Genomic DNA, 16,015 nt, shown 5'->3' on the forward strand with positions numbered 1-16,015 from the left:
TCGCTCATCTTGACTCATTCCTGTACAGATTACTCTTTCATCAGCCCTGCTTTATTCCTCTGACCTCGGCCTGTTTCTTTCTCGTACGACTACTTTTGCGCACACTTTGCTCGCTTGCCCATCTACGACTATTACGAACTATCCAAAATTATGCATCCAGTATTTGAGATCCCCGAGCTGGTACTTGCGATCTACGCGCATCTGGATAAACGCCCAGACCAGCTCTGCCTCATGCTCCTCTGCGAGACGACATTCCGCATTGTCGTTGAGGAGATGTGGCGAGATCTCTACGATCATTGGCAGATCATGGACATGATCCCCAAAGATGTGAAGCTGAACGTAGCGGACGATAAGGTAGTTGTCTGCGCCACTAGCTCTGACTCATATATTAAACATTGTGCTTACAAGGTCTGGCAAATCCCGGAGGAGGTACAAGTGACCCGTCCTCTGACCGAGAAAGAGTGGTCCCGCCTTCGACTCTATCTACAACACGTTCGTCATCTCAAAGTCACCGAATCACTCGTTTTCGCGAACGAGCCGCACAAGCCCAGCTCCTTCTCCCGGCCTTTCCTGACCCTTTCCACTTACCGAGGTGAGGAACCGCTCCTGGCATCCCTGAACGATGTGGAGCTTGATATCATCTCTTGGTTTGCGCATGTGTCTGCGGAGTTCCTCATTGCTCGCCCGTTGAGGAGTATCAGCCTCGTCATGCGGGTTCAGGAGAAGGATCCCATTCTGCCGCTTGCCCAACGACTACTGGATCTTATCGCGGCTCGGAGCTCTCGCCTGGAAAGCCTGCGGCTTGAACGAGGCGAGATCGCAATGGCCGACGAATTCTATGAAGGATGGGAAGACCTGTTAGCAACCCTGATCGGTGGCCTGAAGCATAAAGCCACCAAACTGCGCAAGATCGACTTATCACCCTTCGGCACTGGCCGGCTTGTGATCCCAGCTCTTGCGAGTCTCGATGGCCTGAAGGAGCTTACGTTGACATGGGCCCAGCGCAACACCTCCCTGTCATTCCAGTTACCGAACGACTCGTTCCAGAGCCTCACAGCGCTCAAGATGAACACCGAGTGGAGTCCTCTTCTCAAGCTGCTTCCCTTTCTCGAAAACATACACTCCAACAGTATGGAACGGATTAATGTTCTTATCAATCAAGACCTCAAGGATGTGGAACAGATCAATCGCCTGGTTTCCCATCAATGGTCTAAGACACTGACCCATTATCATATGGAATGGACCCCTGTCGGCGCAGATGTCTCCAATTCCTGGGACAGGGTTCTCGGTTCCATGCTGCCTGTCCCGTTCGCTCACCTCGTCCCGTTGCTTGAATGCCACCAGTTACAAAGGCTCAGCCTTCCACTGCAATACCCATGGGATCTGACGGATGACCGTGTAGGCATGCTCGTGCGTTCCCTCCCCAACCTCTGGAGCCTTGAACTAGCGAGCAGCATCAAATGGACGCCCGCGGAGCACACACCCGCAACAACCATCCGGTGCCTGGAGCTCATCGCTGCGGGGCTGCCCTATCTGAAGTACTTGACGCTCGACATCAACCTTGCCGATCCGTCGCTCGATGACGATGACTTGAAGCGAGCCGCGAATCCCAGGATACGCAGATTCCACAGCTTCGTTGTTGGAAATGCGCCGGCCACGATCATCAAGGAGCGCACGCACAAGCTGTTCCCTGGTCTGACGAAGGTTGTGGTTGAGGGGTTGGACGTTAATAATGCCTTAACTGGGACGGCGTGGGGATATAAAGACGAGGAGGATATGTGGTAGAGTCTGTATATGCGTGTACTGAAACAATCCTTGCGTATCGTATGACTTGGCCTTGGTGTAATGTGTGGTTCGAATTGTATTCCAATGGTCGCTTGTAGCTGAAGTTTGTCGTGTGTCATTTGAAACCAAAATTTACTGAAAACCTTCCGAAGTGACGATCGTAGCTTAGATTGTATTTAGCAAGAATACCACAAATCATGGGATAGATGCTACGTATCGGTAGAAAATACAGAGCCTGAGTACCGAAGGAGAGAAGGCTGGTCAGACTCAGTCACAGGGATCCAGTTTCGCCTGTTTGGAGTGCATCATCGATGAGTTTGCAACTGAGCGCGTGCAGTGCTTTGGTCTTAGCTACGCCTTACTTGTCTCTCACCTTACAAGAAAGTATTTGGGGTGTCCTAAGCTTGAGACAGCACGATTGGGCCTGAACACACAGAGGCTGGCATGTGATCGGCCACTCAGACTCGCGGAAATGCGGAAATGAAAAATTCGAGCAGCCCACCCCCCGTGCAGGCCTGAGTCTATCTCTATATACTGTGCAACACCTTCATTGTCTCTGCAGCATACATGGCCTCTCACTATATCGTACCTGGCGTCTTCACCATCCCTGAGCTGCTGCTAGCAATCTACTTCCATCTTCACGATCCCCTCAGCCAGATATGCTTTATGCTTCTCTGCAAGGCCACATGGAGAGTCGGAGTGGGTGAGAGGTGGAAAACCATTCTAGATGCTTGGCAGATCAGGGCGCTCCTTCCTCCCGACGTGGAGATCCAAGGTCCATCTCTGTGGCTCATCCAGGTCAGTTATCCATTTGCTTGTTTCACGCTATCTCACCTTGAGAACGTTGTCAGAGGATGGAAGAGATATCTCTCTCCCGTGCGATCACCCAAAGCGAATGGGACCGTATCCACCTCTATCTCGACCATGTTCGACGGATCTCCATAGGCGACGAAAGGCTCGGACTTGACACCCAGCAGAAGCCCATCTGGGCCTCGCAGCCTCTGTGGATGCTCTCGAGCTACGATGGACTCGGGGCTACGCTTCTCTTCCCGGCTCTCCGCCACGTCTCCATCTCATTTATCTGGCCATCGACATTGCTTGCATGCCAAGTGCTGGTCACTCCTTCCCTCCGGTCTTTCTCCATACGCGCCGATGCCGGGCTAAGGGATGCGCTAAAAAGGATCGACCTCTGGACCGCTCTCGATCCATTGCTGGACCTCCTAGCTGAGAACTCCACACGCTTGGAACAGCTCACTCTGGATCTTTCCACGATGCTGGCGGACCTGATGTTCGCCGCTACGCTCGAGGACAGGCTGGTGCTGCTTGTCGCGCGCCTCCAGCAACGGGCAGGCCGACTCCGTACTCTTGCTTTCTCACCTGTGGAATCAAGAGGCAAGTTTTTGCCCGTCCTTGGCAATCTGGATGGGTTGGAAGAGCTCTCTGTCGATCTCCCTATGTGGGATGTCAGCTTATCCAGCACGCCGGCATTTCGCACCCTCAAAAGATTGCGGATGGGGCCCGCTCGTCTACCACTCTCGAATGCCTCATCATTGCTGTCAAAACTTTTCAGTCCATCCATGCAAAGCATCACGCTGACGACACCGACCTTCCCTGCACTTTCGAAGGTCATCGAGACCATCTCCTCCCGCTGGGCTGGAACGATTCAAGAGGTGTCCCTGCAAATACACCACTTCTCGCCCACTTTCCACATGGACCTGGTCGTACTCGGATGGGACGCGCTCCTTCCCCTCCTGTCCTGCTGTCACCTTACGATGCTCAGGATATGCTTGCCCAACCCCATCGACCTGACAGATGAACGGATCTCCCTCCTCGCCGATTCGCTCCCCAATCTCGAGATACTGTATCTCTACTGCAAGCGATGCCTCGCTGCTGTCGAGTACATTCCTGCTCCAACCATCCGGGCACTATTGATCCTGGCCGAGCTGGAGAATCTGAAGGAACTGATGCTCGATCTCAATCTTGGATGCGCCTCCATCGAGTTGGAAGACCTTAAAGAAGCGCAGAACCCCATGATAAATAGGTTCAAGAGCAATGTCCTAGGAGGCCCTGTTGCGACAGACGTGGTAAGGCACAGAATGGGAGTGTTGTTCCCTGCTCTAGACGTGGTGGATGTCCAGCCCGGGGAAGGCGCGGCTTTTAGCGTGCAGGGGTATGTGGAGACAGAGTGGACGAAAGAGGACATGGCCTGGTAGCTTGATTCATGTCGACATTTATATACAGATGGTGCACAGTGTATGCGTGTATACGGTGATTACACGGAGTGAATGTCTAAACTTGTTCATTAATGCCATTGTCACTCTCGGAGCCGAATGTTTATCCGCAATAAATGATATTGATCACGTGCATCACACATAGGGGCAGACGCGTCTGACCACAACCAACGCGTACGGCGACAACGACATCGTCCTCGACACCGACCACCTCGTCGTCGACACCCACAACTCCATCGTCGACAACGACCACCACCCAATGGCTCCCGCATGGCAAGATGACCTCTCCTCAGAACTCGACGTGGACTGGGACGACCCTCCCTCTCCGTCTCCATCCACTTCTTCCGCCGAAGAGGAGCAGCAACAACGCGACTGGACTTACCGTGCTGAGAGAGTGGGGGATGAGAGCCTCGGAGAGGGGGATATGAGTTTGGATGCGGATATTCCTTCAGGAGAGATTAGGGTGTCGCCTTCTGCCCAGCCTGTCCATCCTTCAGGAGGAGCAGGGGCAACAGGGACGTTGGTGATACACGACAATGCCCCGCTACCCCAAGTGAAGCAAAAGAGTCACAACCTCTTCTCTCCCTCCAAGCTAGAGAGCATATTTGCTCCTCTCTCCCAGCTCCCATCTTCCCCCGCGCCGCGTTCACAAGAACCAGAAGAAACACCAACATTCAAGAACCCTTATGCTTCCCGCCTCCCTAGCAGGCTAAACCAGGTCCACCTACCAGAGCCGGCTACACCGACCGCGTCGTCTATCCAGCACTCTCTGTCTGTGATCCAGGAGCTGTCCGTGTCGGGCAGCGTGGCGGACTTATTGGAGGCCTATGACACGCACACCCGTGAACAGGAACAAGATCGAAAGGAAGATGCAGATGAAGATGAAGATGTATACTCCGAAGCAGAAGACGCACAACAACAATCCACTTCAAGAAGAAGTCTCGCCCCCTCGCCCTCTCCCTCCCTCTCCCCGCAAAGACCACCCTTCCTCCCCCCTTCTCCCGGTTCCTCCCCTTCCCCCTCCCTGTCCCCCAAAGCCGACGAGATCCTCGAAACCGACATCCCGCACCTCGGTGCGTTTGCGGGCCGCATCCGCAGTCAGAGCTTCACCTTCTTCTCCCCCGCACCTCTCCCTCCTCGGCCAGCAGGCCCAACACCCGGACATGCGGCTGGTTCCGGTAGGCAAGGAACGAGCACAGGAGGAGAGAAACTTCGGCTCTTCCACCCAGGGGGTTACGATACTTACACCCGGGCGCATCTCTCTGGTGTACTGGACAGCATTGGCCTAGAGAGCGCGACTCCCAGCGCGGGCAGTGGGGGGTCGACTCCTAGCACGGGAGGGAGGGGTGAGCCGGCACAGAAGAGGATGAGAATGATGTTCCCGAGAGGGGAGCTGGATCTGGAGCTGCCTAACGGGCGCGGGCAGGGAGGTGTGGCTGATGCGATAGGTGTGGAGCAGGGGGCGGGGACGGGCAGCGCGAGGAAGGACTATGTACTGGAGAGCGATGCCTTTATGCGTGCTTTGAGGGAAAAGGCTCGAGGGGAAGACGGTGCGTTCCCAATTCTGTTCATCCTTCTCTCCCCCTAGTGCCCTGACATACGTGCGCAGATACGAGCTCAACGAACCTCTCTGACCCTACGCCTGAACAGAGGCTAGTGAGGGAAAGTACGAGGGTGAATGCATTTCGCTCCAGCTTGGAAGAGGGAACGATACCCACTCTGCCTTCAAGGATGGACAGCGTGCCTGTTCCCCAGCCGCAACCGCAATCGCGACGTCCATCCTCGGCATCCACACGCCGCACAAGCGCCGATCAACCCCCTCCCGAGGTGTCCCCAAGACAAGCAAATGCCTACCTGCCCTTGCCCGGTCCTTCTCAGGTCGACCTAAACCGATACCTCTCCACGCACTCTAACTCCAATTCCAACTCTGGGTCCCGCACGGGCTCTGTCCCCGGCAGGACTGTCAGTGGCTCATCGAGGTCCTCTGGCAGGTCGGGGAGTACGATCCCCAGTATGCAGAAGCATGCCGGGCCTCCTTCTCCCTCTCCCCCTTCGCCCCCACAACCGGCGCCAGGGAGGGAAATGCCCGGAAACTCGACGCCTCATCATCCTCAACTTCGGCTTTTGCGCCCCGAGGACGTAGAGCAACTGTCCGACAGAGTAGGGATGATGAAGTTTGACCGGGAGGGGGGAAGATGGGTGCGCAGGCGGAGCTTGGGCCTCAGTGGGGTGAGGGAGGAGAGCGAGAGTGAGGATGTCTTTGAGGGTATTGAGGATTTAGGGGAGGAGCAGGTAGAGCTAGAGCAGGAGGAGCAAGACGACCTGGAGGCAGAGGCAGAAGATGGGGATGGCATGGGAGACGAACTTTCGGAGCAGGAGTATGAGGGACATGAGCAGAGTATGTGGCTGCATGAAGAGCCGGACCTCGAGCAAGAACAGGGAGAAGAAGAACACGAGCTAGAGCAAGAGCAAGAGCAAGGGCAAGAAGTCCAGCCAACCGAGCCCCCTCCCCCTCTCCTAGCCCTCCCATCCGTCCTCATTCCGCCCACAACGCCCGCCCTCTCGCGTACCAGCAGCCTCCCCATGCCCCGCTCCGCGCTCAAGTCTGGCAGTAAGCATAATACGTTTGCTACTCCCGGGTCCGCTGCTCGGGACCCGTTTGGAAGCGCGAGGAGCGCGCCGAGGAGCGTGAGTTTCTCAGATGGGAGGACGGTGGGCCAGATAGTGGGCCTGGGGAGGAGGGGGAAGACGGGTGTGCAGGCAGAGGGGGAAGGAGAAAGTGCGCTGGGTAGTAGTGGAGACGAGCAGGAGGTCGCGCATACGGGGAGTGGGGCTACGACGGTGGGCAGCATGAGGACGCGGAGGATCCAGGGCTTGTTAGAGGATTTTAGGGAGATGAGTGAGTTTTCTACTTTGGACTGGGGCGATCTGGCACTGACTATGTGGATAGCCTTGGAAGCCGACGCTCCCCCCGACCCCGAGGAGGAAGACAATCCCTTCTCAGAGCCATCCGTCGCGCGCACCTCTTCCCGCCAAAGTCAGTCCACCGACCACTCCGATGCCGCCTTCCCCGTACCCAGGCGCAAGTCTTCCCGCTCCTTCATCGCCCAGGGGAATGCGACCTTCCTCACCGAGTGCTCCTTCGAGGTTGCTCACGACGCGCTTATCAAGCATATCACTGATGCCGAGCCGTACCTCGTCCATTGGGAGAGGCTGAAGAGAATAGACCTGAGCGGGAAGGGGATCGATAGTGTTGCCAGGTTAAAGGAGTTCTTGCCTCTTATTGAGCAGGTGGATTTGTGAGCTTCTCCTCTCATCTTCGACCTTCAGGCGGGACTGATGTGGGATAGGAACAATAACCGGATCTCATGGCTCACCGGCCTGCCGTCGACCGTGTTGAGGTTATCGATCGCCTCGAATGCGTAGGTGTATTCCTATGCTAAACGAGCATCTACTCATTCAGTGACAGGCTTACCGGTCTGGCAGCGTACAACCACATACCAAGACTACAGTATCTGAACATAAGTCACAACCAAGTGGAAACATTCCAGTGTACGTTACTCCTTACCTTAAGAGCGCGTCTTGACACGAGGATCAGTACTCAATGGACTCGTCAACTTGCGCGAACTGCACGCGGATTATAATTGCCTTACGTCGCTTGACGGCCTGGAGTCCATCTCCCTGCGCGTTCTTACCGTACGAGGTAACGACATTCGCAATGTGGACATGCGGATGACGCAATGGTGTGTTTCCTGGCCATCATGCCCTCCAAGCGTCGCTAACAGCCAGCGTCGTAGGCATGATCTGGAGATTCTGGATCTGAGCCAGAATAGGATTTGCGACATCCAGGGGGTTGATATCCTCCAGTCGCTCGTGACGCTGAACCTTGGTAAGGATTGCATAAGAATACACGTGCCTAAATCAAATTAACTTGTTTAGATGGCAACCGACTAGAGTACTTCTCAGTTCTTGGCTCCCGGCTTCCGGCTCTCCGAGCCCTCCGACTGAGCGACAACCGACTGACTACGCTTAACGTCTTCGGTCTGGATTCACTACGCACACTTTACGCAGACAACAACAAACTGTCCGAGGTGATTGGGCTGGAAGACTGCCACACTGTACACAACTTGAGTCTTCGTAACCAGAGCCAGAAGCTGTATGTCCGACGTTTCACCCTTGCATTAGATTCACTGACGCATAGAGTAGCCAGATCACTTCCCGTGATATGCCAGATGTCAAGCGACTTTATCTATCAGGCAAGACTCTCCCACAATGAGACTGGTAAAAGGCTAACATGATTACTAGGCAACCCTCTTCCAACACAGTTCTTCTGTTGCCCATTGCCGAACCTTATCTACGCCGAACTGAGCTCATGTCAGCTCGCCACACTCCCCGTGCTGCGTCAAATGATGCCTCATATTATGACCCTTGTCCTCAACTGGAATCATTTCCGCCATCTAGACTTCCTGGCGGACCTTCGGCACCTGCAACGTGTTGTAGCTGTTGGGTGCCGTGTTGAAACTCTGGAGATGGACCCCATTTTGGGGGGATTGCGAGAACTGCGAGAACTCGACTTGCGCATGAACACATTCACCCTCGGTTGGTATCTTCCTGTCAAGACCGAAGATGATCGCAAACACAGGCAACAGGCCACTACTGGCGGCAAGACCAGCGAACATGACCTGCAGTCGTCTTCAATAACAACACCGGAAGATCTCGACAAGAAGTATCGAAGGGGTCTCCCCGATGAGCTATACGTGCCTAGGGCTATGTGGAGGGGTCTTGCAATGGAATGTTGTCCAACTATTGATCGCCTCGACGGTCTGGATATCAACGACAAGGAAAGGATAAAGATCAGGAAACTGCTGGTGCAGCTCAGGCAATCAGGTTTAGTATTGGATCGTCCTGGAGAGTCAATGTAACAATTGTCATTCTTACATAACTTATTTCTTACATTACGGCTCGTACCTATAGGCTTTGATACCCTTCATCAATATACCTCTGCGGACCGCCGGCATTGGCTTGGTACGCCTTATCACCCCGAAAGAGTGTCACCTGAGAAGACCAGGGATCCCCGTCACCAAGTCCCGGTCACAAGGGACGAGAAACACCGGTTGCGACATTCGGCTCCCGGTCGCTGCAAACTTTCGGTGGGTCCGTAATACGTTATGAATTTGAACCTTGCCTCTTCGTGGAACACTACCGGGGCAGGCTAGGCTCGTCGCAATATACCGAAAGATTTGGCCCGCTTTCTTCCGCCACCTGCATCCTCCTCCAAGGTGGCATGGGGTCAGGGGCTAGGTCAGTCTTGAACACTGCTCTCTATCCGAGCTCTCCGAGTGGCTCAAAGTATGTCTCTGTTTTCAGTCCGTCCACATTCTCTTTTCTTTCATTTGCCCCTTTCTCAGCACATGGAGAGACTACAACGAGGTCCATCACGATTGTTCGAGAATTAGATATCTATAAGTGGGTATGCTGACCGAATAGGGTCAGTATGTTATCCGTGTGCCTCCTAACTGATTAACTCCGCAACCAAATGGTGTTTAGCCGAAAACGTGTTTTGAATGGTACGAAAGGCGACTGAGTTTGCCACCCTGACAACTCTATTAACGAATTTAGTCATGAAATTGGACGTAAGCAAATCAGCTGAATGGCGCAAGATGGCAACACCTTAAAAAATGGACAAACCAAGGCCCCAAAAGAAGGACCGGTTAAACATCCGCACGGACGGCACCGCTGATGCCGAATTCCCAGCACTCTGCCACAAGCCAGTGCCGCCCGGAACCGAACAAGACACACAGAGCTGTATCAGACAGGGCCGGGCCATCCAATGGGCTCACATTCTCTGCGGTGTTTGAGAAACTCGGTCCGAAAGCTTCCCGGTGAATACCTGCTACAAGCCTTCTGCCATTTGATACACACGACGACCGGGCATCAACGCGGTTATACGCACGTATGTACGCGTCTCTAGCCGCGAAGTGGCTGCCTGTGAAATGAGAAACTGTAAGGTTGCGCTCCACGGTCCATGGGTGTTGTGCAAACCTTAGTTTGCAACACGTGTGTCGACTTCTCGACTGTCTCGCGGATCCCGGCACGATTCGGCGGTGAAGAGAAGGTCACTTGATGGCTCGAGAGACATACCAGTCCCGAAAGTAATAATATAAGACACCCCGAGGTATGTGATCCACCAGATCCGTCCAGTCGCAGAGTCAGCCAGTAGTAACTGATAACAAGGGAGACTTTGCCACAATTCCGGCGCAGAGAGATATATCACGGAGGACGCACATGTGGCTGAGATGACCCTGGGACCAAAGTTGGGCTACCAATTGATGGATTTACCCTTATCGCGGGGGGAGTCGGGATAAACAGCGCAAAACGTGCGACCTCCGGGGCAAGACAGAATCCGTAATTCCGATGGTTTGTGGGTGAGGGCATTCCCTGCGAGCCCGAACAACATAATCACGCGGCCCAGACGGAAATAGCCAAGTAAGGCTTGGCCGTGGTTGCACCGACCCCGCATCATTTCGGCGGCGCGGATGGCGATGATAGACTCTCAGCTTCCGTCTTCTCACCGCCTGACGCGCATTCTATGGAAGGGAGTCTTTGATACCGTCTGATTGCGGATTGGCCCATGAGACCAACCAATTCGCCTCCCATCTAGATTGTTAGAGAGGTCAGGCGGTTTAAACCCAAAGGTATGCGGTACAGAGTAATGATCCCTGCCCAGATGAAGAATTAAATTTCTACAGCGTGATTAACAGGCAACTCGTGGTCTGGTCGAACCGTTCGTGCCCGGACCGGCATCCTTGCTGCGGCACCCCGAGAAAGAATGGCGATCGCACGAGACCGGCTGAAACTCTGAGCTCCCGCATCTGCTAACGCCGGGGAAAGAGCAGGAGCAGTTCATCACGAAATGGAGATTGGTGCTCGGCTTGCGTCGGCGATCCTGGACCTTGCGAAGTTGGGCACAAACTGAGGAAGAAAGAAAGTAAAGTATTGTACTTGCGATTCACAACGTGGTCTGAAGTCACAGGAACCAGGCACAAGTGGCCACTTAATCCGGAGGAATGCTGAGAAACTGTTGTCCTTCTGTGGTGTGCCACAAGGACCCCGAAGCGTCATCCGACTCTTTCGGTGAGACTGTCTTCAGGGATCAATATCAAGTTCCCCGCAAGACCCCATTCGTTATCCAAGAGGGTCAGGGATAACGGTGATATCGTACAGAGGAAGACCCGTCCAAATCCAGCAAGACCACCTCTTGATACGGGAGAATTCGCACCCTTTTCTACCAGGAACTCGGACGAACAGGGGCCTATCGCCAAGGGAACCGTGCAAGCGCCCAACGCCTGGGAAAGTTTTCGAAGGCTGGGGAATGTCATGAACGATCAATGGAGACAAGGATGGCTACAATGATAAATGTATGGGCACCCGGCTTTTCATCGTGAGAGTTGATGATGCTAAGCGACTCCGTGTTAGACTCGATTTGTTCCCGGGCCTTCTTTGCTATTGCTTTGCTTTCGGGGGTACATGTTTGGGCTCTGAGACTGTGTGGCACTGGCCCAGCGGGTCCACGAGAAAATCGGGTCGCTGAGGTTAAATTCCCTCCGCCCATGCAGCGAAAACCCCGTCTGTCAGGCATCGATTCCACGGGTTGCTCGTCATCCTCTTCCGGGTTCATCTTAAGCCGTCCTTTCGGGCGCGCTTAACATGTCAGACGGCCGTCAGAGCCCTGTCGTCCCTCTGCCATCCAAGGCGTTCCCTCGCATCAGTATTCTGTACGTGACTTTCCACCCGTATTCAGCGAACTGTTCAGTCATCATCAAACATTATTGTCATTATTTCTGAAACTCCTGGCGCTTAACAGGTCCGAAACGCGTTCTGTGTATTCCTCGCCGGTGGGCGTCTATCACTCTCCGGATAGTGTGTACGTATAAGGATCTTATTGTTTACTTTCTACATGTTTACAAACATATCTAGGCCGGAGCTGATGTTTACGAACCCCGAAGAGCTCTCATCACCGAGCGAACGCACCCCAGTATCACCAACAGCCTACCTGCCTCAGCACAGTCTCCATCAGCCGCCTCTTTTAGGTGATCTTCCTCACATTGCTGATGGAGATTCTGTCAAAGCAGAAGATCCGATGGCTAGTGGGTTTCGACAATCCGGAACTTTCGAACCCAGTATCCTTCCTTCCCCAGATGGGGAGCCTGGAGAGTGGCCTCCTGGATCGCAACTCCCGAGCCTTGATATTCGACGCGTGTCTCAAACAGCACAACAACTGCCGCCTATCACCACTCTTTCCTCGACCAGACCAGATTTTGAACGGAAGACGCCCTCCATCTACATCAGCGCCGCACCCAGCGCCTGGAATCACAATGCCCTCTACTCGACAGCTCATGCGTCCGGATCAGTTTCCAGTATCGCTTCGCATTACACAAGTAATTCCTCTTACGACAGCTGGGAGGCCTCGCCAATTGCTGGACCTGTAGGACATTCGTACTCCGACAGTGCACTTGACATACGTGGACCCGGTCATACGGGCGATCGGATTGCATCGTCCCCCGGAGGACCATATAGCCTTCATACTTCGACCTCCAGCTCTGTAGCCAGTCAGAGTAACTTCTCAGATTCACTCCCCCTTCCAGATGGCTCGCCATCTCTGGGAGAATCTGGCACGGCAGGTTCCACGCCACAACCTGACCTCAACAGAGAAAGCATTGTGCCTGCATCAGGTGCTGCACAGAGCACTGCGAGATCCCCTCGATCACCGAGAGGCTCGTTGTCTTCACGATCCGGTAGGAAGTCGTCCGCATCTAATTCGCCCAACGATGTGCTATCAATCGACTCACTTTCTACCGACGACAGTGGTGCTAAGGCTAAAAGGCGTGGAAAGCTCCCTAGGGAGGTAACCGAGTACCTGAAGGAGTGGTTGATGAAACATGCGGAACATCCGTACCCCACAGAAGAAGAGAAGAAGGAAATGTGCAGAAATACAGGGCTTCATATGACACAATTATCGAACTGGTTCATAAATGTGCGTGATGTAGCAGAGCTCTGACAATCTTCCTTACTGATACAGTTCTGACCTACTTACAGGCACGTAGGCGCATCCTAGCCCCCAACCGAAGCTTGCGAGGATATCAACACTCCATATCGCAAGCTGGCGGACCGAGTCAGCCGTCTGCCGTGTCCACCGCAAGGCCACTTCCCGATCAAGCCTATGGACATGCCTCCACGTATTCGCCTTCTCAGTATTCAGCGTTCGAATCCCCATATCAGGACCGATCTCCATATGGGACACATCTATCGCATCATCCGGATACAGGTGGTTACAACGATCCACAATCACTTGGACACGGCTTGTCGAGGTCACAGTCCTTTGCTGGCGTACCCACATATGGTCAGCCGCTGTACTATCCCGCTCCGACGGTCCCTACAACGAATCATGCGCCATACTCTGCACTGAGTGGTGTAGGTCCCGCCTTGCCAGGGGACTCCTCCCCCACCACTTCACCGCCAGGAACTGGTGTTGGTGCACCGATGCAATACGCTGGCCCCGGTAGCCTGCCGCCACAACAAGCTCTCAGGATTCCACATGATCTGGGACTTTCCGGTCTTTACTCTCCACATACGCACGGAAACCCTCGTTATTATGATCGGGATGATGTCAGCGACTACAATCACCCAAAGTAATTCTCGTTCAAAGATCCCAACCCCTGTGTCCCTACTGGCACATGGCAAACTACAGTGGATCTGCTTCTTTCCTTTGAATCAAACCACCAAATGGCTCTGTATAACTATGGAACACGATGTTGATTGGTATCTTCTTTCGCCTTCCTGGGTATCTGTAGCATTGAAGAATCTTGTGTCAAATATCCGGTCTCAAGATTGGAATCTATTTGCCAAATTGGCTCAGCGGACTGTCCAAAGTCGAAAACGACCCTGTATTGATAGCACATGAAGCGCTGTGTAAGACAGTTATGATTAGTTAATCGCTAGTCCAACTGTACAAATAATCTGTCAATCTAATCTTGTCTAACGAGTCCTGCATTCGATGTTTCTGATCTCCTTCGCGATCGTCTAAGGGCCTTTGCGTCCATTCGCCTTGACACTTTTGTAGGCGACACAACAGGGGAAATCACGCCAAGACGCGATGTCAATATCGGAAGCCTAGTGCATGCTGTCTAGCAACGCGGCTATCTCAACACAATCTGAACCTCATGATTTCATAGCACAAGTCAAAGGATGGGACATCTGATCTTGAACTCGCACACTGGATACACGAGGTTACCTCGTGGTGCCACAAGTTGGGGGCCAGAGCCACCGCTGGCGCCTGGCAGCGAACTCGAGAAGTTCTTGTGACCGGGGCTTGGTGCAAAACACGACAAAGGTTGAACACTCGAGTTCAGGATGTGTGACGTGTTTTCTCATGTTTCGGCAACATCCGGAGAGGAGTATGTAAGTCCGGAAAGTCAGGTATATATCGACACTCTGACAAGACTAGAGCGTGCGTAAGACCGCCTCTGCTGCTCCTGATACGAGTTTCTAGTTGTACATAAGAGGCACGCAAGAAGACGGGGTCTACTTCGACGGCCCCGACTGCAAGATAAACGCAAGTTCCATCACCGAATAGCGGTTATAGCCAGACTGCACATGAAGGAAATCATGGGTATTGTCCGACATAGAACATTCGTGTGTCCAATGTGGATGTCTTCCCCCAGAGGAGGGGGTTGTGCGTCATACCGCTTCCATAGCAACTCAAGTAAACAGACGATATAGTGGGATTACAGCCACGGATATACAGAGGATTCCTGGGAACCCAACCATCTGCACAGAAGGGGGGTACCGGCGGTGTTGCGGCGCTCGACCTTTCCAGGACGCACAGCTGACCCAACAAGGAGATGAAGAATCGATGGGAAACGTCGAAGCTGTTTCAACATCTCCTATGAAAACGCTTGCTCAGATAACAAGCAGATAGACGCTGCCAGCTCATGCGGGGAAACGAACGAAAGATGCGCGCCCTCTGTTGCATTAAGATTGCCATCAGGAAGCCTCTCGTGATACTGGGAATGTCCAAAAGAAAAAGAAGGCGGCCAACCTAAGATCTTCGCTGCCCGCGGGGGCGAGCAGCGTGCACAATCAATCAAGGGGCACTGCACTTCTCGAAGGCTCGAGTCGTGGAGACACTGATGGTGAAAAAAAAGTTAGGCTGCAGGGGGAATAGCGCTCTCGTCTCGTGTCTTTCGAACTAACAACTTAGGAAATTGTGGTCCCAACTAGACTATCACAAGTCCAGGCTGGAAGGAGATTTCCCCATGGAGAGCGCTTAGTAATACCCTGATTCGTAGCGAATCCAACATCGTGCGATGCGCGATTCACGGGCCGCTCAACCTGCTGACCAACGTCTCAGTCCACACCGTAACTGTCTCCCACCCACCCCGACCACGACCGTCCTCACCGAGTGTACGACCCCCTTAACGTCCATGGGTCTCCAAGATCGGCGGTCAGGAACTGAATTCCACAGCGCAGAAACCTGAGACAGATGCCGTGAAAGTATATGGGAAGGGTACGGTGTCTCACGCTTTGGTCGTCGGGAGCTAGTGAGTGGAGGGGAAGGTGCGGCTATCTGAATATTATTATCTTCTGGAGGTGTTTGTCAACAGAGTTTAACCATGCGAAAAGCAAGACAGAAACCCGTACCCGTACCCGCAGGGATCGGGAGGTTTCTGGGAACCGAAACCGAATGAGTTGAGCAGAGGGCGAAGGCCCGCACTGTGCCGAGTACGCCGAGAATCGAGGGTTGCAGCCCGGCGGTCGTCGGCGGTACAGATTCGAAGCGGCCGAGCGGGGCGCCGGTATTCGCTTCAGTGCTCGATATTATATTACATTAATCTTGAGGAGGCGAATAATGTTGTGTGATGGAGGAACTGGGCTGGGGGGTGAGGAGGCTGCAGAGCAGGCGAGGGGAAGGAGGAGAAGCAGGAGCTCGAGGGATTGCA

At 53.7% G+C, this 16,015-nt stretch overlaps 4 protein-coding genes across 4 annotated transcripts; all 4 read left to right on the forward strand.

The window, feature by feature from the left end:
* Positions 1-150: 150 nt before the first annotated feature.
* On the forward strand, positions 151-1,785 carry DACRYDRAFT_106301 (uncharacterized protein; the record flags this gene model as incomplete). The annotated part of the gene is made up of 1 exon (XM_040768240.1): positions 151-1,785. The coding sequence occupies one exon, from the start codon at positions 151-153 to the stop codon at positions 1,783-1,785; it is 1,635 nt and encodes a 544-aa protein (XP_040630022.1).
* A 567-nt stretch (positions 1,786-2,352) lies between these two features.
* Positions 2,353-3,998, forward strand: DACRYDRAFT_106302 (uncharacterized protein; the record flags this gene model as incomplete). The annotated part of the gene is made up of 2 exons (XM_040768241.1): positions 2,353-2,583; positions 2,637-3,998. 2 exons carry the CDS (start codon positions 2,353-2,355, stop codon positions 3,996-3,998), a joined length of 1,593 nt encoding a protein of 530 aa, XP_040630023.1.
* Positions 3,999-6,956: 2,958 nt separating this feature from the next.
* DACRYDRAFT_77996 (L domain-like protein) lies at positions 6,957-8,938 on the forward strand (the record flags this gene model as incomplete). The annotated part of the gene is made up of 7 exons (XM_040776302.1): positions 6,957-7,315; positions 7,367-7,438; positions 7,486-7,568; positions 7,615-7,759; positions 7,814-7,905; positions 7,956-8,183; positions 8,322-8,938. The coding sequence occupies 7 exons, from the start codon at positions 6,957-6,959 to the stop codon at positions 8,936-8,938; spliced, it is 1,596 nt and encodes a 531-aa protein (XP_040630024.1).
* Positions 8,939-11,723: 2,785 nt separating this feature from the next.
* On the forward strand, positions 11,724-13,709 carry DACRYDRAFT_15039 (uncharacterized protein; the record flags this gene model as incomplete). Its single annotated transcript, XM_040771070.1, has 4 exons — positions 11,724-11,791; positions 11,881-11,940; positions 11,994-13,050; positions 13,113-13,709. 4 exons carry the CDS (start codon positions 11,724-11,726, stop codon positions 13,707-13,709), a joined length of 1,782 nt encoding a protein of 593 aa, XP_040630025.1.
* Positions 13,710-16,015: the final 2,306 nt, after the last annotated feature.

Source organism: Dacryopinax primogenitus (assembly GCF_000292625.1).
Source record: "Dacryopinax primogenitus strain DJM-731 SS1 chromosome Unknown DACRYscaffold_6, whole genome shotgun sequence".
Classification (NCBI taxonomy): Eukaryota; Fungi; Basidiomycota; class Dacrymycetes; order Dacrymycetales; family Dacrymycetaceae; genus Dacryopinax; species Dacryopinax primogenitus.